This window comes from Neoarius graeffei, chromosome 4 (assembly GCF_027579695.1).
Source record: "Neoarius graeffei isolate fNeoGra1 chromosome 4, fNeoGra1.pri, whole genome shotgun sequence".
Classification (NCBI taxonomy): Eukaryota; Metazoa; Chordata; class Actinopteri; order Siluriformes; family Ariidae; genus Neoarius; species Neoarius graeffei.
In genome coordinates this window covers 35,627,983-35,650,904 of record NC_083572.1, presented here as the reverse complement: position 1 = coordinate 35,650,904, position 22,922 = coordinate 35,627,983, and the positions used below count along the sequence as shown (strand labels likewise).

Sequence of the window (22,922 nt, the reverse complement as noted above, 5' to 3'; positions counted from 1 at the left end):
CTGTAGAACAGGATAAAGCGGCTAGAGATAATGAGATGAGATGAGGGTTTTTTTTTGTAATTTTTAAATTTTTTTTTAAAAATATTTATATGTTTGACTGTACTTCTTTGCGTGCCTTTGAATTGCCCCTAGGGGACAAATAAAGTGTTTTGAATTTAATTGAATTTTTTTTATTGTCTTACGCGCAGAGCAAACAAAACACACGCTTTCGATAAAGCGGCCGCGTTTTTTCGCTTCACACGTCCAACGTCTCGAAGTGGGAAATTACGTCATTACAACTTGCAAATTCCCACTTCCAAGGCAAACGCGAACGCAACATAAATCCTGTGTTTTTATTGGCTGGAAGTAAACTGATTTCGCGCCGTTCGGAATCACCGGAAGTGAGGAACAGCAACTGGCGGACGGCGGGTTTGTGTTGTTTTTCTCGCGAATAAACATTTTTAACGGCTTCAGAATGCGGGGGGATGAGACCGACTCTGACAGATCAGATGAAGGCAGTTTGATTCAGAGAAGCTTTGAAACACTTTGTCAAGAATTAAATATGGATGAAGAGACGGCGACGGAGGCGATACAGAACTTTACTTCTATTTGGAATACATATACTCTGGAGGTGAGCCAAGTCTGATACACCAGCGCTTTTAATAGGTAATTAAGGAATAAGCAATTATGTTAGAGGTGATAATTAAGCAACCAGTATACTGTTTCACCGAGGAAAATAATAAACAATAACGAAGTTAACTGCGATCAGGTTGGTTTTATATTTTGGATATTCACTGCGTTCAAGAGTCTCTCTTCCATTTCTGAAGAAACATCAACACCCAAGTGACTCAACGTGTCTTTTCTTAATCTGGTAGGGACAGTGAAGGAAGTAGCATCTATATTAAAAACAAACAAACTTCCGGTAAAGTTCGCTGAAGCTAGTCTTGAGCAAACTTCCGTCACCAGCACGAGACTGTACAGTAACAGGGTCAGTAAGGGACCGTCTGAAAACTGCATGTGGTGGATCTGAGCAACTTGGTAAGTGTCTACCAAAATATTAGCTTTCAGGATATCTGATGCACTGCAGTATGAACCTGTGTCAGAAAATCTTTGTTCCACATACTAAGTATTTTCGTAGATCACATTTTGTTAGTCATTCGTTGTTGTTTGTATTAATTTCTAGTTTTTTTTAGTTTACCAATAAATGTCAACATTGACATTGCAGGGTTCGAAATTCATATATATATTTTTTTTCACCAGCCAGCCGGACAAGTAACTCGCCAAACAGAAAATCAGCTCTCCAAAATTTGTTCATGTACACTACCGTTCAAAAGTTTGGGGTCACTTTGAAATGTCCTTATTTTTGAAAGAAAAGCACTGTTCTTTTCAATGAAGATCACTTTAAACTAATCAGAAATACACTCTATACATTGCTAATGTGGTAAATGACTATTCTAGCTGCAAATGTCTGGTTTTTGGTGCAATATCTCCATAGGTGTATAGAGGTTTTCGACCCACGTGACCGTTGCCATGTCAACAAGTAGCCGGCGCCATTTTGACGGTCACAAATATGGCGACTACCGGTAGCGATACACTGTTGATCATGACGAAGTCTCATTGTCGAGTATTTTATCCGGCCTAGATGACGCGAGTAAGAAGCGATATCACCAGAAAATCAATGATGCTGGTGTACGTGATCCGTACACGTTACCAGGCTATCTTTTTCTGGCTTTGCAGCGCGGGTGATCTTCCTGACCTGCAGTCAGGCGTGTGGGAAATACCAGGGAAAAAACATAAAAGAAAAAGGAGCGAGATGCAGAAAACACCTTCACTATCCAGCGATGTAGGGCATTTACAGGGCGAGCAGAGGGAGAGGTATTTGCAAAAATTGAGGTTAGCAGGCTTAGAGAACGACGTTTACCTGCTTCCACCAGGATTGTTCACTGACGTACGGAAGTACACCAAGCCCTCGTCTTTACTTGACTTCGGCCCACATGATCTGTATACCTATGTCGTTAAAAACCAGGCTGGGTAACATGCCTACATCAGCGGGTCGTCCCTGGAGCCGGTGGTCGCCATCTTATTACAGCTAAGGTTTGTTCACATTTTAATTTACTTTCGGTCCTCAGGATAAACAAAATGTTATTAAATGTCATTGAAATAACTTCTTCTGGGCGTCGTGGCTCAGGTGGATAAGGCGCCATACCATAAATCCGGGGACCCGGGTTCGATACCGACCCGAGGTCATTTCCCAATCCCTCCCCGTCTCTCTCCTGCTCATTTCCTGTCTCTACACTGTCCTATCCAATAAAGGTGGAAAAAGCCCCCCCCCAAAATCTTTAAAAAAGAAGTAACTTCTTAGTCTGTTGAGACATGGCCCGTTATAAATTTGCTGTTACCAGGCAATGACCAAGAACTGTATTATTAGGGTCGGTGTAGTTGTAGCAGTGCACTAGCAGCTAGCTGTTAGCACTAGCTAATGTCAACAACAGTAGCTAGTATGTTACTGTAGCAATGTTTACGTTCAGTCATTTGGATGACTGTTAAAACCTTTTCAGTCTCAAGTTTTTCCTTTACTGTATTTGCTAGTTTACTGAGCTAGCGTGCTCGGGCAGGCTGGGGGCGAGCGCGCTAGCTCGGGCAGGCTGGGGGCGAGCGCGCTAGCTCGGGCAGGCTGGGGGCGAGCGCGCTAGCTCGGGCAGGCTGGGGGCGAGCGCGCTAGCTCGGGCAGGCTGGGGGCGAGCGCGCTAGCTCGGGCAGGCTGGGGGCGAGCGCGCTAGCTCGGGCAGGCTGGGGGCGAGCGCGCTAGCTCGGGCAGGCTGGGGGCGAGCGCGCTAGCTCGGGCAGGCTGGGGGCGCTAGCTCAGTAAACTAGTAAATACAGTAAAGGAAAAACTTGAGACTGAAAGGTTTTAACAGTCATCCAAATGACTGAATGTAAACATTGCTACAGTAACATACTAGCTACTGTTGTTGACATTAGCTAGCTTGACCTTCAAAATGGTGGACACCGGGGCGTCACGTGACCTGTGACGTCACGTCGAAATCCTCTATAGAGGCCCATTTCCAGCAACTATCACTCCAGTGTTCTAATGGTACAATGTGTTTGCTCATTGCCTCAGAAGGCTAATGGATGATTAGAAAACCCTTGTACAATCATGTTACCACAGCTGAAAACAGTTTAGCTCTTTAGAGAAGCTATAAAACTGACCTTCCTTTGAGCAGATTGAGTTTCTGGAGCATCACATTTGTGGGGTCGATTAAATGCTCAAAATGGCCAGAAAAATGTCTTGACTATATTTTCTATTCATTTTACAACTTATAGTGGTAAAATAAAAGTGTGACTTTTCATGGAAAACACAAAATTGTCTGGGTAACCCCAAACTTTTGAACTGTAGTGTAAGTATTTTCGTAGATCACATTTTGTTAGTCATTCGTTGTTGTTCTTGTTCGTATTAATTTCTAGTTTTTTTTAGTTTACCAATAAATGTCAACATTGACATTGCAGGGCTCAAAATTCATATATTTTTTTCACTAGCCAGCCGGACTAGTTACCTTCCAAAGTAACTCGCCAAACAGAAAATCACCTCTCCAAAATTTGTTCATGTATGAATTTTACTTCTGTCAAAAATAACACAAAAGAGAGTAGGGTTGTTTTACAATCAGGGTACGCAAGCTAAAAATCACATTGAACACTTATTATCTTCAATATCAAAAGGCTTGACTAAATAAACTTGGCTGTTTATTGTAGCCCTGTGATAGCGATATTTACCATGGAAATAAAAAATTTGGTGATAACGTTATTTTTGGTGATTGTATGGCAATATACGGTGCTGAGCGTAAATGAGTACACCCCCTTTGAAAAGTAACATTTTAAACAATATCTCAATGAACACAAACAATTTCCAAAATGTTGAAAAGACAAAGTTTAATATAACATCTGTTTAACTTATAACGGAAAAAAGTAAGGTTAATAATATAACTTAGATTACACATTTTTCAGTTTTACTCAAATTAGGGTGGTGCAAAAATGAGTACACCCCACAACAAAAACTACTACATCTAGTACTTTGTATGGCCTCCATGATTTTAAATGACAGCACCAAGTCTTCTAGGCATGGAATGAACAAGTTGGCGACATTTTGCAACATCAATCTTTTTCCATTCTTCAACAATGACCTCTTTTAGTGACTGGATGCTGGATGGAGAGTGATGCTCAACTTGTCTCTTCAGAATTCCCCATAGGTGTTCGATTGGGTTCAGATCAGGAGACATACTTGGCCACTGAATCACTTTCACCCTGTTCTTCAAAAATCCAACAGCGGCCTTAGATGTGTGTTTAGTCATGTTGGAAAAGTGCACGACGACCAAGGGCACAGAGTGATGGTAGCATCTTCTCTTTCAGTATAGAGCAATACGTCTGTGAATTCATGATGCCATCAATGAAATGCAGCTCCCTGAAACCAGCAGCACTCATGCAGCCCCACATAAGGACACTGCCACCACCATGTTTCACTGTAGGCACCATGCAGTTTTCTTTGTATTCCTCACCTTTGCGACGCCATACAGTTTTGAAGCCATCAGTTCCAAAAACATTTATCTTGGTCTCATCACTCCAGAGTATAGAGTCCCAGTAGTCTTCATCTTTGTCAGCATGGGCCCTGGCAAACTCTAGGCGGGCTTTTTTGTGCCTGGGCTTTAGGAGAGGCTTCTTTTGTGGATGGCATCCATGCATGCCATTCCTCTACAGCGTACGCCGTATTGTGTCACGGGAAATAGTCACCCCAGTTTGGCTTTCTACTTCTTTAGGTAACTGCAGTGAACTTGCATGCCGATTTTCTTCAACTCTTCTCATCAGAAGATGCTCCTGTCGAGGTGTTAACTTCTGTGGACAACCTGGACGTCTCTGTGAGATGGTTGCAGTTCCATCTTTCTTAAATTTTTGTACCACTTTTGCTACAGTATTCTGACTGATAAGTAAAGCTTTGCTGATCTTCTTGTAGCCTTCACCTTTGTGGTGTAAAGAAATTATTTTCTTTGGGGAATTCTGAAAAGACAAGTTGAGCATCGCTCTCCATCCAGCATCCAGTCACTAAAAGAGGTCATTGTTGAAGAATGGAAAAAGATCATGGAGGCCATACAAAGTACTAGATGTAGTAGTTTTTGTTGTGGGATGTACTCATTTTTGCACCACCCTAATTTGAGTAAAACTGAAAAAATGTGTAATCTAAGCTATATTATTAGCCTTACTTTCCCGTTATAAGTTAAACAGATGTTATATTAAACTTTGTCTTGTCAACATTTTGGAAATTGTTAGTGTTCATTGAGATATTGTTTAAAATGTTACTTTTCAAAGGGGGTGTACTCATTTATGCTGAGCACTGTATGTCATCTCATTATCTCTCGTCGCTTTATCCTGTTCTACAGGGTCGCAGGCAAGCTGGAGCCTATCCCAGCTGACTACGGGTGAAAGGCGGGGTACACCCTGGACAAGTCGCCAGGTCATCACAGGGCTGACACATAGACACAGACAACCATTCACACTCACATTCACACCTACGGTCAATTTAGAGTCACCAGTTAACCTAACCTGCATGTCTTTGGACTGTGGGGGGAAACCGGAGCACCCGGAGGAAACCCACGCGGACACGGGGAGAACATGCAAACTCCGCACAGAAAGGCCCTCGCCGGCCACGGGGCTTGAACACAGACCTTCTTGCTGTGAGGCGACAGCGCTAACCACTACACCACCGTGCTGCCGCAATATATGTCATATTTAGCAAAATTACTCGTGTCATGTAGAAAAAGTGCTTTTTTTTGACCACAGGTAGCTCCAAAAGGGATGCACTTAAATCATTCTTTATAGACCCCTTTCACTGATGTCACCCGGAACCGGAAGTAAACAGACCCTGCGCCATTTTGGAAGACCAACAAACTCGTGATTAGGGGGAAATAACGGCAGCGGTATGTGAACCCACGAGAATAAAGTGGAGTGGCAAACGACTTAAACAAACAAATCTGAGCTGTTTTATTTATGATTTATTGGCCCAACAGTAGACTTGAAAGAAACCTGTGTGAGACTTGGCAAAAAACTGTGGATATAATGGATAAGTCTGTGCATGATCTGCGGACACTTTGAGGTACGCAAACGCAATAAATTCAGATTTAAAACATGCTAAATTGGCCTCAAGTTGATAACTGTAATGAGGAGCAAGCCTCCCAGACTTCTACAATTTAATAATAATAATAATAATAATAATAATAATTTAGGATGGTTTGGGGCTTGCTCTCCCTCCTATTATATAAATAAAACAGTTGTTGTGTAGGCATATATCATAAATACATATGTATAATTTGGATAAATTAACCTAAATTATGGATACCTTAATAGTAACAAAAAGTATTAATTTTTCAACTGAAAAGATATATTATTAAAAGATAAATATCAACAAGATTACCTTGGTCATAACTATGTGTAGGTTATTCTTAACAACAGCTGTAATATCACGAACCAAGCCACTAACAACATAATTGTAAGCCTGTAGCCCTTTGTAGGCTTTCAAGTCATCAGCAGTATAGGCACTGGGTGTAAACAACAAATGGTTTACAATGTCTGGGTAGCAAACAGATGGCAGAATTGGTGTCCGGTCCTCCTTATGTATCTGACATGGAGAAATAATATAAATCGTGCTGCCTACCAGATTGCAGTCGTCTGTTTTATTGTATCAGTACTAGTATCACTTACTATACTCATCAGTCATAGATTAGTCCAGTACAACATGACCAGCTTGCTTTTTTTCCATTTGACTGTCGCAAGTTTTTTCAGGCTGGTACAGTCAAAAATTGAAAAAAGTTTTGGCCTACTAAACTAGTCATCGATTCTACTAGTGTATTAATTGGAGTCGACATGAAAACGTTAGGTAAAAACTTTAAACCAGTACAATCTCTTCTTCAAAGTTTCACCAAGTAGTTTTATTTATGCAATTTAAAGCTCATAATACTGTATAACTTTGGTCGAGTAAAAACACGGAGCAAAAACATGGCTGAATCCTGAATGACTCCTATTTGTTTAAATAGGGGACTACATAGGCGGCAGAATGCAGTTTCTTTTTCCCTGCCATGGAAGCACACTTGTATACTGAGGAGGAAAGCAATTTGCATTACAGCTGTGAGGCGGCCCGGCTCGGTTTTCCCTTTCGGGCGCTCTCGTTTTCTGTTAGAATTTGGTAAAGAAAAAAAAAAAATTATTTACCAGCTTACCGGGTCCATTAACATAAATCTGACAGCTGACAAGGTCAGGATATAAACGAACTTTTGCGTTAAACTGTGTGCTTGGATTCACATAATTTTTTCTGAGTCTTATCATATGGGTCAAACCCATCAATCACAGCCAGTTTCTCCACATACCGTGCCCTTTCTGCAGCTGATAATGTACTCACATAACCAGAATTATCATCCATCGTGTCACTTTACTCTCGCTCGTACTTTGTTTTATATTGTGAGTGCATGTACTTGGTCTTCCAATATGGCGCCTAACAAAATCTCGCGGCGCGGTGACGTCATGTGAAAGGGGTCTATACCATAAAACAAATATTTGGTTCCATATCATTGGAAACATGGTTAAGTTTTAATGTTGAATGCCAGTAAGTTTTCAGACTATTTTGATCAAATTAGTATGTAATTGTGTCAAAAAAATGTTCTCTCCGAGACAGCTAATTTTTCAATATAAAATAACATATCTAAAATGATTATTTTCATCCTAAAATGTGGTCAAGATATTGGAACATAAATATTAGAGACAACTAACACAAAGCTTACAGCCTTATATTTAAAAGCACTATGGAAGTCGTGGATTCTGAATTGTCAAAAAAAATGTCCTCTCCGAGAATCACTTCATTTGTTTCTCCCAGCCCTGCTTAAAGCTACAATCTTCTTTATCTTATAGCAGATTACACAAAACTACCATACACATAAAATTACCTGAAATCTAGAGATGCACCGATACCACATTTGTGAAAACCGATACGAGTATGAGTACTATCATTTCAGTACTTGCCGATACCGAGTACTACCGATACCGATACTGTTGATGTTATTAAAATATAATTTTTCAAAAATTGCAGCATTTGAATATTTAATAGGCCTACTTTATCTATTTCCCGTGAATGTTGTTTTCTAACTGGAGTGATCATGCACACGGGTTCACATTGACAATCTCCGCTGCTCCAGAAGCGCAGAGTAGCCTTGAGTCCACGTCACACAGCCAGACAGCGCCTCTTCACGGTAGCGCTTATCTTTTGCAACATTGTTACAATAATGTTGCAAAACCTAAGCGCTGCTGCGCTAGGCCTACTAGGCCTACATAACAATGTTGCAAAAGAAGCGCTACCGTGAAATGAAGAGGCGCTGTCTGCTGGCAGTGTAACGTGGACTACAAGGCTATCTGCGCTTCCGTGTGCAACCTCTCTCGATTGTCGCGCAACATTCACTCCCAGAAAACTACACTCATTGCAAATAGCCTACACAAAGAATTAAATATTTACCTGCTGCAATTTCTGAAAAAGGCTGCTATTTATTTGGATTAGATTACAATGTCCAACTTTCGAAGTCAAGAAAGACTTGCACTCTTGCAACATGTAAGACCGATTGTTGATGAAGGGAGGAGAGAGCAGTGAGTTACCACATGCAGCGTGATCATTTCACTCCGCTGGTCACTTACCCCCTCTATCATCGGCCTTCCGCAACATTGTGGTCTTGGTTGACTTAAGGGTTGTTCTGGTGGTGCGCTTAAACTACTCCAATTACATTTAGCAACAAGACAAGGGTGTGAAAGGGAGGAGCAGTGACCATCGCAACATCACAGAGAGCGCACAAGATAACAGTGGCGGCCGGCGACGATGTATTATTTAATTTCCATCGCCAGTAATGCAGACTAAAATATGCCCCCCCCCCCCCCCCCCCCCCATGTGCATGTGCGCACATCCTGCTGTGTGCTGCAGGAGAGTTGAATGCCTCGAGCACGCTCTTGTTCAGTCGCAGAACTTGTTAGGCAGATGCTGTTGCTGTCCATTCGCAACATCGCGTCCCGTGCTCATGGAGCTCCATACCTGTAGATGGGACGTCAATTTCCTTGGTCTTAGCGTTGCCCTCAACTGAAACAAGTTGGAAAACTCAATCAGCCATTTCTTAAAGCTCTTTCTCTCACTCTTCACTCTTAAACTCTCCCGGTTGGACTCGTACTTAAAAACTCTGCCGGTTGGATTCACCTATACAAAAATCCAATTTTCATTTGTTTGTTAGTGAGTAGCCTGTCCTACAAAACCCTTACCTAGGCGAATAGCCAACATTAAAAAAGGACAACGTTGGGGATCTTAGCGTAGGCCTATCTGCGTATGGCAGCGAAAGGGAGTGGAGTGTGGAGAGATGTTTAAAATGACAGTGTTGGGGAAAGATGTTGTGACGGCACTGTTTCATGACTACGCAAACACATCTTCGTCATGGAAAAATGGGTTGTTGTCGAACAATTTTTTTTTTGTCTTCTGACGAAATTAGCCTACGCTCAATGCTTGAGATTTACAGTTTTTTTCCTGGGAGAGGCTTTTTTTCCTCGAACGGACGCTGGCAAAAGGCGCTTCACGGAACACTATCGGCGCATGGTATAGCCTATCATATTATGCTCAAGCCTGAGCTCAACAATGCTTCAGTTTTTTTTTTCTCTCTCGAATGGAACAAAAAGCGCTGCGGGGAACATTGGTATCGGCGCATGGGATTGGCACTGGTATCGGTTCATGGTATCGGCAACTGTTTGACAAGTACGAGTATGAGTATATTAGTGGAGTATCGGGGCCGATGCCAATGCCAGTATCGGTGCATGCTTACTGAAATCTGTTCTTTAACTTGTCCTTCACTTAAAAACTGGTACAAGGACCAGTTTGAATCAATTTGAATTTTGGACCCCTGTGACAAACTTTGTACCCTGATTGTAAAACAACCCAGTAGTTACCATTGTTCATGACTAATATGCATTTATTTCAAGACCCGAGTATTTTGATACTGTTTTTTTGCACACTTTACAAACTGGCATTTGCTGTTCCACGTCCTCCTCGCGATATCCAAAAAAAATTGCCAGGTGACTGACCCCTTACTAGTTCTTTTAGGAACCAATTCATCCGCTTCCATTTCTAATTTGTTGCTGAAATTGACAGCTGTGCTCACTCTAGGACCCAAATTGTTTTAGCGAAAAGTGCTAAAGACTCAATTTTCTTTAGCAATTTGCAATTTCGCTTAGCAAGAAATGCTAAAAGAACAATTTTCTTTTTAGCAAAGTAATTTTTTTAGCAAGATATGTTATACTTCTAAATGTTTCTTGCACTGACATAATATTGAAAAATGAATTATTGTAGTTTGTTGGTGTTTCAGTAGTGTTTGCAAGCTTGTTTCCTGCCTTTGTCTTTCCATGTTCTTGATTTATGTTCATAGCATGCTTATTTATTCTTGAATCCTCTTATTTTGATCATTTCATCAACTGTATATATGTAATGAAATTGTGTTTTAATTTAACCCGCTTAATCTGGTTTACGGAGTCCATATTTTTCATTATAATTATATCTAACATCTGGTGTGATGTGCTTTGCATTCTTTGCCATCTATGCACCTTTTAGCCCTTAAGGCCAATTTATGCTGACAACCCAGTCCTCGCTGATGGTGTCTGTGTAGCCCCCCCCACCTTCACAGACGCTCTGCGCGCACCTCCCAAAAATTGTGACCACCGCAGAAGCCTCGCAGACAAGAGGGCTCTGATTGGTCCACTCTACATCTGCTGTACACGCACTTCCGCTTCCCTACTTCCCGGTTTGGTTTGTTTTCACGGCCGCCATTTTTAAAAACACGAGCGAAGATGAAGCAGCACGAAGAGCGGTTGATCGAGGAAGTGAGGAAGTACATACATCTATACGACTCCAGTTCTAGTCATTATAAGTAACCGGAGGATAAACACTCCACTAACCACACCCACCAACTACTCAGCGATTTCGTGACTTCGCGCCCCCTTGCGTTGTGGCAGTGAATAACATCGCGCACGCCTATTACTCCCCGCTCAATGATAAATTACAGCTGTCTGCGAAAAGCTGTCTGCGAAAAGCTATCTGCGAAAGCCTTGTCGCAAGAGCATGTAGAGGCCTTTAGTCACCCTCTGTAGTATGCTGACTGGTGTGTGTGTGTGTGTGTTTAGGGGGAGGGGGGTGTCTTTATGGGTAGGATGAAGGGAGCTCAGGGAGTTAAAATCAATGGTTGTTTCTTATAAATTAATCTCATAACCCAATTATGATATTCACCATTAATTTCTCAAATGAAACACTTGCAGTCAAAACTTTGAACCATGTGCGTCAAAACGCTCTGAAAACAAGGTACACTTGGTCGATATATCCTGGTTCATCTGTGAGTTCTTCCAAAGTTCTGTCAGGGTTGATATTATGTAGAAAATACGTCTTTAGAATGGTTATATCGTGTTTTTATCCCTAACTGAGAAAGCTAACAGAATATTCTAATATGCAGGGATGTGATTTTTCCGCGAATTCGCGGAATTCCGCTTTTTTCACCTCAAAACTTGAAGAAAATTTTTTTTCCGATTTTTCCCTCATCCACATTCGTATCCTATTCGTTCCAACTTTGTTTGAAAGATGGCAGCCTCGGATTTGCATCTTTACGCCTCGATCACTGAGGCTGCCATCTTTCAACTCTTTGTTTGAAGCGAGCTTACGTACAGCTATCTAACAAGCGCGTTCATTGGTTGTTACAGAGCGATGAGCCAATCACGTACCTCGTTTCATCTCAATGACGTAATTGCGTAATTACGTCAATGAGATGAAACGAGGTACGTGATTGGCTCATCGCTCTGTAACAACCAATGAACGCGCTTGTTAGATAGCTGTACGTAAGCTCGCTTCAAACAAAGAGTTGAAAGATGGCAGCCTCCGTGATCGAGCGTAAAGATGCAAATCGAGTTAAAGAAATTGACAGAATAGTGAAAAAAAAGTTCCGCTGGGAATGGTTGGAGAAAAACCGCGGCTCGCCTCGGGGCAAATTACGTCACAAGGCGCGGGGCTAGCGGGCCCTGCTCGCGCTGGTTCTTTGGTGTGTGTATGAGGGTGTGAGCGAGAGTGTGTGCGAGCGAGAGTGAGTGAGTGTGTGTGTGTGTGTGTGTGAGAGAGTGAGCAAGAGTGTGTGTGTGTGTGTCAGAGTTGCATGTTGACCATTTAAATTGGCTTGAATTTGTTAATCATGACAAGTTTTTTCTTGTGTGTTTGTTTGCCATTTTAGTACAATTTTTAAGTCAGAAAACCCCAGAACCCAGGAGCTTCGGGGGGCTTCCCCCCTTGTCCCCCCACCAGGCCGCTGCCCTGGACCAGCTGGGGGCCTGCGGCCCCCAGACCCCCGGCTAAAATTTTCAGATAATTTCACCAGCCCCAAATCACATCCCTGAATATGTTATTTCACTTTTTAGATAAGTTTTTGTCATACGTAAAGTGGGATAATTTATTTTAAACAAACCTCGCTATAATCTTGTTCACTAATGAGCGAGAATTGCCGACATTATCAGCGCAACTCAGAAATTGATCATTTTATGTAAGGTCCGATGCTATTGGAAGACGTAATTTGTGGTCAACCAATAAGAAGCTTCGAAACTCGGGGGTGTTGGTTATAAATCAAAACATCGAAGATGGACACGAAAGGCAGGGCCTGAATTTCATTTTTCAGAATGGGGGGGGAATTCCCCCCTCAGTGACTCAAATGGGGGGGGATTTACACAGTTTGTGGGGAACGCTACTTGTGGGCTTAAATAGCTTAGGTCTTACCTTCTGCCACTACTCAGATTGAAGATCTCTACAGTATGTAACCTTTTGTCACCATTTGAGGTATCCTTTTCAGTAGACACTTCATTTTGATATCTCCAAATTTGGATAGCATTGTCAGACAAAGGCCGGGTGGATAAATGCAAGTATTATTCCCACCAGCCGTCTAAGATATGGACTGTTCAGTTTTGGGTGGAGGGTAGAAAACCACCACAAAATGAAAGAGATCCTTTACAGCATGACATTGCTGACTGACTGTATTATGCCATCAAACACCAATAGCCTTTTTCTAGCAGTGCGAGTAAGGCTCTAGGAAGAGTTTGGAAGGTTGTGTGCCTTTTAGTGAAGCTAATTTTACAACCTCCTTAGTGTTGCTTTACACAGCTGCTTCTTCCTCATCTTCATGCACTATTCTTTAAGTGTCACTGCTTCGTTTAATTATAAAAAAAGAAAAAATCAGTCTGTTCTTAATAGCACTCAATGAATTTATTGACACAACAAGTCTAACTTAAAATCTAACTTAAACCAGTCTGCTGACTTTTCAGGATTCTCTTAAATTTGTCTCTTCTTTTAGTGGCCATCTCTTTAATCAGTGACCTTTGCGTTTTCCTTTTATAACATTTTTATATCATCTTTTTTTATCAACTTTTATATAATTTTTCTATTCTCATGTTTGATCTGATCATCCCTGTCCTTTGTTTAATGTCTACAATTAAAATAAGAAAACACTATCAAACTGTTCTTAACACCGAATGAATTTACAAACTTTGTTTCAGTCCACATATAGAACGTTAACATGACAACGGTCTTTGTTGACTTTTCAGGATTCTCTTATACCATATAGCCCTGTCTCCTGTGTCATATGCCATCTTTAATTTTAAAAAAAATTAAATTGTTCTCAACACTGAACAATTCATCTTTGCTGAGTACAGGATTCTTGTACATATGTAGTCTTTCCTACTCTTTCTCCTAGTGGTCATCCCTTTTGTCAGCATCAGTGTCCTTTGCTTTTCCTTGTAAATACTTTTTTCTTATAGCCATGCTCTGATCTAATCCCCTTCGCAACGTTGACGTTAACGTTAGCTGTCTCGTCCTGTGTATTCTCAACGGTATCACTCGCACTGCTATTACCACCATTGGATTCAGGAGTTTCCCTCTTAGCAGGGGAAACTTCTGCCACTGCACTTGTATGTTTTAGCCAGCGGTCCAGGTTTGTTTTATAGCTAAAGTCTGAGAGAGGAAGAGTGCACGCGCTGTATCTCTGTGTGTGTGTGAACTGTCTGTGTCTGCTGTGTTTTTTTTTTTTTCTTTTCTTTTCTGAGTGGGGAGAGGGGGGTCAGTCAGTAAAAGGAGGGTTCAATTCAAGTAACCTTGAGAACAGAAGGTAGTCGCGCATTCACACTGATCCATTATTAGATTGACGTTGTCAGGCAATGCAGTAATGTGTGCGGGAATCTCTCGCATTAGAATCGTTAAAGGTGCAGGAATTTAAAAAAATATGCGCAATCCCGCGCCCAAATTCAGGCCCTGAAAGGTACTGTTTATCTTGAGAAATCGCAATTGTTTGATGGATTTTGCTTAAACTTTAAATGACTTTCGCATAAAATGCGAATACAGATTTTCTTTTCACAAATTGGAATAAAACTTCACAATTTGCGGACGTGCGAGCGGCTAGCGTGAGCCCAGGACAGAGCTTACACGGTAGCCTATGCAGCACCAGCGATTGCATGAACTGAGTCAGCGCTGTAAACCAAAACTAGAAAATCTTCCCACAAGTTCCTTTCAGTACCGAGATGTCGCCCGGGATTGGTTGGCGAGTGTGTGACATATTATGGTTTTTGGTTTTTTTTACACTTAAGCAGCCTCTCGTGTTACTGCCTGAGGGACAGGGAGAAAACCACCGGAAAAGGTTTTAAACAAACGCGAGTCGGCAGATGACCATAAAATACTCGATAGTTATGATATAATAATTATATGTATCTCACACAGAATTTTCGGAGATACATCGAGTATATTCGATATATCGAACAGCCCTAGTCCGAATCTTCGCTTCATATATATTTTTTATTTTCAACTAGCCAGCCGGGCTGGCTAGTGACAGGAATTACCCGCCAAATGACAAATTAAGTCGCCTCGGACGACCGGACCACCGCGAATTTCGAGCCCTGCGTTGTAACTGCATGGAAACCCAGGTCAAACGTCGCATGTCATTCCTCAAACCAAAATATAAAATGTCTACCGATTTATTGTAATATGTGGTAGATATTTACAACAAACTGGGAAAAAGGGGGGGTCCCTTCCGGTTGATTAATTAACCAATAATAACTGTTGTAATTGAAACTCACCTTTGTAAAATAGTTTTTTTTATTTTTTATTTTATTTTTTTTATTGGTAAGTCTGAAAAGGTGTCGATAATTGTAGCCGCCGCTCTATAGAGGATGTGCAGTCACGTGACCCGTCCGTGTTTACTCTGCCATATTGGACGGCTTCAGGATTGTTTACCTTGCGCGAGCGTAATGGATCCAGGGAGTAATCCCCAAGAAAATTCGGAAAATACCCCATCTACATCGCGCGATAACTTGTCTAAGTTTGTTCAGCATCTTGAAGGTGACGTGAGGCAGCGTTACGTGGAAAAGTGTTCCAGGTTGGGGATTGCAGATCCGTACAATTTGCCGCAATCCTTGTTCAGGGAAATTCGGAGCTGCGGTGCCGGCGATTTGCCCGATCTGGCCTACCACGTCATTTACAATTTTCTTGTTAATCATGAATCGTGTTACACTGGCAAAGCCCTCAAAGCTTACAAGAGCCTGGAAGCTTATAAATATTTTGTTGCGGGATGGGTATCCCAACTATACCTCTGGAAGGTTCCGAAGAAGAATGTCTACTTGATAACCTCACGGGTAAGTGGCATTAAGACGTTTATCATAAACAGGACGTTTTATCGTAAGAATGTTCGAAATCTAAACTCGCTTGCAGATAATGACAGGGTTGTAAATATGTATGTTTTTGTCTGAAAAAAAAATCACAAATCACCGACTATGCAGTTATCATTCAATCCGAAAATCAACTTAACAGACGTACTAGGAGTATTGAATTAGAAGATTACACCTACCTGATATGAAGTGTTCACTACAAATTCGGCTGGTAGAACTGGGGTTCCAGTTTTCTCTTCGCACAGCGGACACCCATTTTGCGCGTCTCTCCTCGTCTGCGGGGAATCTATAAAATGACAGGCCCTCCTTTTGGCCCTGTCTATTGGTACAACCAAATGCTGAACAAGATATAACCATTCTCGAAAGATCTACTCCCACACACTTGATAATTAGAACGGGTTCGTCTAAGTTCTATGCGCGGCCATGCCGTCCAAGATGGCAGATAAACAAATATCACGTGACCTCGTGACGTCACGTGCACGCTCTATACAGTAACAGGGTCAGTAAGGGACTGTCTAAAAACCGTATATGTTGGATATGGGCAACTTGGTAAGTGTGTACCAAATTATTAGCCGGCTACTTTCAGGATATCTGATGTCTCGCAGTATTCAGATTCCTCATGGATTAAGTACAGTGGGATGTAACACATTGCAGTGGTAATATTGTAGAAGTCTTACCAAAAGTCTTACAGAAGAAGTAAAATTGAGCGGCGGCTACTATTATCGACACACTAACGATCTTTTGGCCATTGCAAAAGTAGAAAAGACTTTCAATACGTAAATTGTGCATTGAATAATTACTCAAACTTCCACTGGAAAAAGAGTTGATTCCCGATTACTTGGCGTATCAGATCACGGTGACTCCTTTGTCCACAGTTATCGACATCCAGATGATTATTTATTTTAAAAAAAATCTGTATGTGTTATTAAGTTAACAAAACATAGTTTTTATTTAAAATTAGTTTTACATAGACTCGTCTCATTATCTCCAGCCGCTTTATCCTGTTCTACAGGATCGCAGGCAAGCTGGAGCCTATCCCAGCTGACTACGGGCGAAAGGCGGGGTACACCCTGGACAAGTTGCCAGGTCATCACAGGGCTGACACATGCCCCTTTTCCACCAAATCAGTTCCAGGGCTGGTTCGGGGCCAGTGCTTAGTTTGGAACCGGGTTTTCTGTTTCCACTGACAAAGAACTGGCTCTGGGGCCAGAAAAAACGGTTCCAGGCTAGCACCAACTCTTTGCTGGGCCAGAGGAAAGAACCGCTTATGTCAGCGGGGGGGCGGAGTTGTTAAGACCAACAACAATAACAAGACCCCGAAAGATCGCCATTTTTAAGCGACGAGAAGCAGCAGCTGTACAAACGCGAAGTAATTTATTATTGTTGTTGCCGCTGCTGCTTCTTCTGTGCTGTTTTTGCTTTGATATTCGTGCCAAGGTTTATGCAAACGCAGTGCCATGACTTCCGTATACAGCGACGTAATGACGTGGCTCCGCTTAACCCCGCGAGCTATGGAAAAGCAAACTGGTTCTCAGCTGGCTCGCAAGTTGAACGAGTTGTGAACCAGCACCAGCCCTGGAACTGATTTGGTGGAAAAGGGGTATCATAGACACAGACAACCATTCACACCTATGGTCAATTTAGAGTCACCAGTTAACCTAACCTGCATGTCTTTGGACTGTGGGGGAAACCGGAGCACCCGGAGGAAACCCATGCGGACACGGGGAGAACATGCAAACTCCACACAGAAAGGCCCTCGCCAGCCGCTGGGTTCGAACCTGGAACCTTCTTGCTGTGAGGCGACAGCGCTAACCACTACACCACCGTGCTGCCCACACAAACTCAAACATTGTCAGCAATGACTATTTTTATACTATGTTTATAATAAGTCTATAAGAAATGTAGTAATTAACAATACAGCTCTTCTTACATAATGGAGTTAAAATTTTGAGTACGAGATTCCAAGTAACTTTGTAACAAAATGACTCAAAACTAGACATGGTCATATCATTTGGCATTCAGACTAAAATCTGCTGGACTAGAACTTAGAAAATAGAACAAAATAAAAACTCTATTAAAATATAAATCTACATACAATCTGTACATATAAATCTACAAAGCATATGACTATGATTCTCGTTCTTATTATGAATAAAAAAATGCACATAACAGCCATTGGTTGTCAGTTTGTCACTTAACATAATACCTTACTGTAGGGGTTCTCAACCTTTTGCAACCTGGGCCCCACCAAAGCTGGTTCATTGCAGTTGGGGGCCCCTCTTCTCGCCCCGCCCCCATCCCCCCCCCCAAACACACTCACCCGCAGTGACGCCACCCGACCTACAGCACCTTATATCGACAGATAGATAGATAGATAGATAGATAGATAGATAGATAGCTAGCTAGCTAGCTAGCTAGCTAGCCCTGGGCTAGATTATTATTATTATTATTATTAGTAGTAGTAGTAGTAGCAGTAGCAGCAGTAGTAGCATTATCCATAGTAGACTAGCAGTAAGAAAACAACAAAAACAACAAATTATTTGGGTAGAGCTGAAATGGGGAAAGCAAAAATACAGTGTGGGGTAGTAGTCTTTAAAAAGACTGTTTGGGTTTTGCGCTGTATCGATGGATTGATGATAGTAGACTAGCGAGAGTCGGCACGAGTTAACTCGGCAAGAAACCAGACTAGTGTGTGTGTGGCAAGCACTCACACGGTGGCCACGGTATGCAGACTCACTCACGTGACGTTGCGTCATGTTCGCGTCACGGGCTTAAAATAACCTACACACAAGATTTTATGATAGATTGATGATAGATTTTATAATAGTATTGATTTGTATGTAATAGTCCAATGTCCTGCATTTTTACATGGGTAAATGTGTTGCATCTGCTTAGCTACTATAGCCTGTTAGCCCCAGATTTTTTTTTTTCCTCCATACATGAAGCCTACTCGCGACCCCCCTGTTGTACCTCCGCGCCCCACCAGGGGGGCGCGCCCCCCTGGTTGAGAACCACTGCCTTACTGCAAAGTTTCAATGTAAACTGAGCTCTTAATTGACTGACTGGATCAATCAGATACCGTCAACCCTAAAACACTAGTTCAAATGCATCGTGCAATAAAAACAGCAGTGAATGCTGAGTGTGTTTGTCTTATTTAGTGTGCCGTGCAGGACAGGGAGGTGCCGGTCACCTTTTAACTGGGCTAGGCCCTTCTGTGGCCAAGTTCTGAATTTTTAAATCCCCTTGCGCGCGAGCGGCTGAAGCCAGGGCTCGTGCTAAAGCTTTCCACGATCCGCGCTTGCTCCTGACATCGGATCGGCCAAGCCTGGGGTCGTTTGAAAGGCTTCGGGGAGAGGGAGGTGCCTGTAAAGTTTGGCTGGGCTAGGAGTGGCAGAGTTATGAATTTTTAAAGTTGCACCTGCGGGGGTCCCTGTTTTACAGGCCGTGGTATGACATAATGTAATCGCCCAGTGTAACATTTGGAAAAAAATTAGAAGTAGATTAGATCCATATCTTTTCATGGGCCATCCGGTTTGATGCTTTTGAAATACAGACAGACACATTTGTGTTTATTATTATTATTATTATTATTATTATTTTTATTGGCCATCTGTCTGATGCTTTTTAAATACAGATGGATAAATACAAAAATTACTGATAAATGGCCACCATTCTTGCCTTATTTCCCATACTGTATCAATATAAAGCTTGTGAAATTTTCTTCAAGAAAAAGCCAATTTTAAAGTCAGGCCTCTATGTCCAGGGTAGCGTGGGACCACTGAATCAAAGGTAACCACCAAGATTCTCCTGAACAAGTTAAGAAGGCTAATGGTTAGGGGAGAGCAGGAGGACTGGGACAGTGTTTTTTTCCCATAAATTAATTTCAACCAGTTTTTAGATTGACCTAATCTAAAAATCAGGTTTTAGATTACATCAGAAGCTAGCTGTTGCTCCTTAGAGTAACCTACTTCCTTTGGAGCCATAATATTAAAAAAATCCTAAATGTATGAATTATACAAAATTTGCAATATCACAGCTTCTTTAGTGAGTTAACAAATATCTCATCTCATCTCATTATCTGTAGCCGCTTTATCCTGTTCTACAGGGTCGCAGGCAAGCTGGAGCCTATCCCAGCTGACTACGGGCGAAAGGCGGGGTACACCCTGGACAAGTCGCCAGGTCATCACAGGGCTGACACATAGACACAGACAACCATTCACACTCACATTCACACCAACGGTCAATTTAGAGTCCCCAGTTAACCTAACCTGCATGTCTTTGGGCTGTGGGGGAAACCGGAGCACCCGGAGGAAACCCACGCGGACACAGGGAGAACATGCAAACTCCACACAGAAAGGCCCTCGCTGGCCACGGGGCTCGAACCTGGACCTTCTTGCTGTGAGGCGACAGCGCTAACCACTACACCACCGTGCCACCCTGACTTGGAAGTTTATTTAGTTATTTTTTTGTGTGTGCGCAAAATATCTTCAAATTTTTTAATCCTAAGTGGCTGAAAATATAGGCTTCAACTACTTACCTATGTGCACCAATATAATCAATTTAAAAGCTGCAAAATTTGTTGGTTAAGAAATGAATGACCTCTGAAAATCCCACCAGAGCCAATTTTGCCTGTTTCTGAAAGAGACGAAAAAGTGCTTCATGCACTTTTAAAAGCCTTTGCATTATTTCTCTGAATTGCTTTTATGTATCTACACAAAACTTGCTGAAATGACTCAAGACCCCACAAAAGGGACTCCAATAAAAATTAACCTGTTTGACCAATTTGGGGGGATTTTGCTCATTTTTCTTCATATCTTTTGTGTAAAAACCTGATTGTTTTTTTCAAGTCAAGGTTTTTTTTTTTTTTAACCGGAGGTCTGGACATGTTGCCACTTCCTGTTCTGTGGTTGTATTTGATGGCAAAGTTGCCAAACAGGAAGTTATTAAATTTGGTACACTGGGTCTATTACCCTAATTCTAGCCAAAAAATTTCATAGCTGCCCATCAAGAACTCTAGGCACTCGAGGTACATAGAGGTACATTCGCACACGTAACTTTTGAATTGTATTGGGGAAATTAAAAAATCGAGTAGTGCTGCATTCCTTGAATCAAGCAGAGTTCAGTGCACTCACTGATGTTAATTTTGTCCCTAACCCTATCACATTGTTTTTTGATTTTCAAAACCATTCAGCCGTAACCAGTCGAATTGGCAGCAAGCCACCAATCAGGAAGTGAGCCCATGTCTCAGCACCACTGGACCAAATAGGAAGTTAGCTCTTTGCCAATCTATGGTCAGTTGACATGACGGTTCCATGGCAATTATGCTCTGCTTTTCTGATGAGCCTCCTCATTGCAACTTTATTTATTTACTTACTAACTAACTATACCTCAGCACTGATCTTGACTATGATTGGTATGTTCTTGTGAGGTTAATTAGCGGATAGAGGAAAGTCTGGTTCATAAAACAACTTGGGATGTTATGTCTGTTTTCAGTACAACTGACTTTTTTTTTTTTTTCGTATCATGATCACTTAGGGGTCATCCATAATTTTCATCATTATCATGAGTCTACAAAGAGTAGACTTTTCAGCAAACCCCCCCCGTGTACATTAGCGGACAAAAAAATGCTGATGGATCTACGTGGAATAGGAATTCAAAATAAAACCATGTCTTGTATTACTTTTTATTAAAATCGGATGACAGGACAATACAAAGATTCACAAGAGAAGAAAAGAAGACACAAGACGGGTCCAGAAGTTTTCATAGAAAGCAGGCGATTCATTTTTGAAAATTAGGGACTGTCTTTTTAAGGGGAGCTGTTGCCTTTTGGCTCCTCATGAACAATAGGAAATCCAGTTTTAGAGCTGGGGCTGGTCGTGCAGGACTTTCTGAAATGGAAGAAAAGAAGACTAACTGTATAAAATTCAACTGACTGCTGACGCAAGTACAAAATACCCATATGATATCCTACATACCGTTTTACAAGAGAAATAATCCCGAATTGTAAAAGTCGACAGCTCAGCTTGCTTTGAAACGTTCGTTTTTGATTCTTTCCAAGCAGCCTGTCCTGCCCTAACTGCCTCCTGCTGCTTCTCAGATGAATGCAGGAAACAATAAACGTTTAAAAACTGCTCGTACTCGTTTGAAGGAGTCTTGTGAATAGCGGTATTTCTGCTATTCACAAATTTGTAAATGCGGTCAAAATCTGGGTCAGCCATTGTTGTATTGAAGAAAGAAAGCGTGTAGAGCTAGCTGGCAACACCGATGTGGTGCGAAATTTTTAACATGGCGGCCGCCTATTCGCACATTGACGGATCATCGTTTTTTCATTTTTTTTTAAAAAGTGTACGCCTGGTCATTAACCCCCTCCCCCCTGCATACGGTTTGTACGCTCGTGATAATGATGAAAATTATGGATGACCCCTTATGTGAAGACAGATCATGTAGACATTTTAATCATTTCATAATCTAAGACAGGCCTATTCAAATAGCGGCCCGGGGGCGAAATTAGCCCGATTGAAATTTAATCCGGCCCGCGGCAGATTTTTAAAAAACAAAACAAACAAACAAAAAAAACATCTACGTATCTGCTGCGGCACACGGTTTTCTCTACCGCTCTGGCACAGACCAGAGTACAGGTCGTCTCCATGGTGACAAACACTCATTCTCGCGATGTGACACACTCCATGCAGCTACAGCAGTGGCAACATGGCACTGTCCAAGCAACATCGCAAAGTTGACAGAGAGAACCAGAAATTTCAAAGCGAATGGACTGAAAAGTACTTATTTACTTTGCCAACTACGGCAGACAATAGACCTGTGTGTTTATTGTGCAACGAATCCGTAGCTGTGGCCACAGAGTTCAACATGAAGAGACATTTTACAACAAAACATGCTTCATTTTCTGAGCAATACCGAGAGGGCTCCGAGGAGAGACGAAGGAGAATAGACAGACTGGTAACTTCTTTTGAACAACATCAGCGTGCAATTGGTGGCTTTTGCACAGAACAAGAGAGCTCACTGATAAATAAGGTAAACTAAATGAGGAAAAAACTATTCTTGTTAGTAGTTAGTTTCCGTCAAGAGTATGTTTACTGCACATATTGTTTTAATTAGCAGATTTGCACTTACTTACTGTACACTTGAAATGTTGATCTCGT

General features: G+C 41.8%; 1 protein-coding gene across 5 annotated transcripts in view; it reads left to right on the top strand.

Moving 5' to 3' along the window:
* Window positions 1–351: 351 nt before the first annotated feature.
* rbl1 (retinoblastoma-like 1 (p107)) overlaps window positions 352–22,922 on the top strand; it is a 140,706-nt gene continuing 118,135 nt past the window's right edge. For 3 of the 5 annotated variants that reach the window (XR_009654522.1, XM_060919182.1, XM_060919180.1), the window contains exon 1: window positions 352–610. Coding sequence is in view for 3 of the 5 variants with exons in the window: in XM_060919182.1 (XP_060775165.1) it covers window positions 455–610 (156 nt within the window). In the remaining 2 variants the exon portion in view is untranslated. Of the gene's footprint in view, window positions 646–22,922 lie in introns of all 5 variants that reach the window. The other 2 variants (XM_060919183.1, XM_060919181.1) reach the window with 2 other exon arrangements.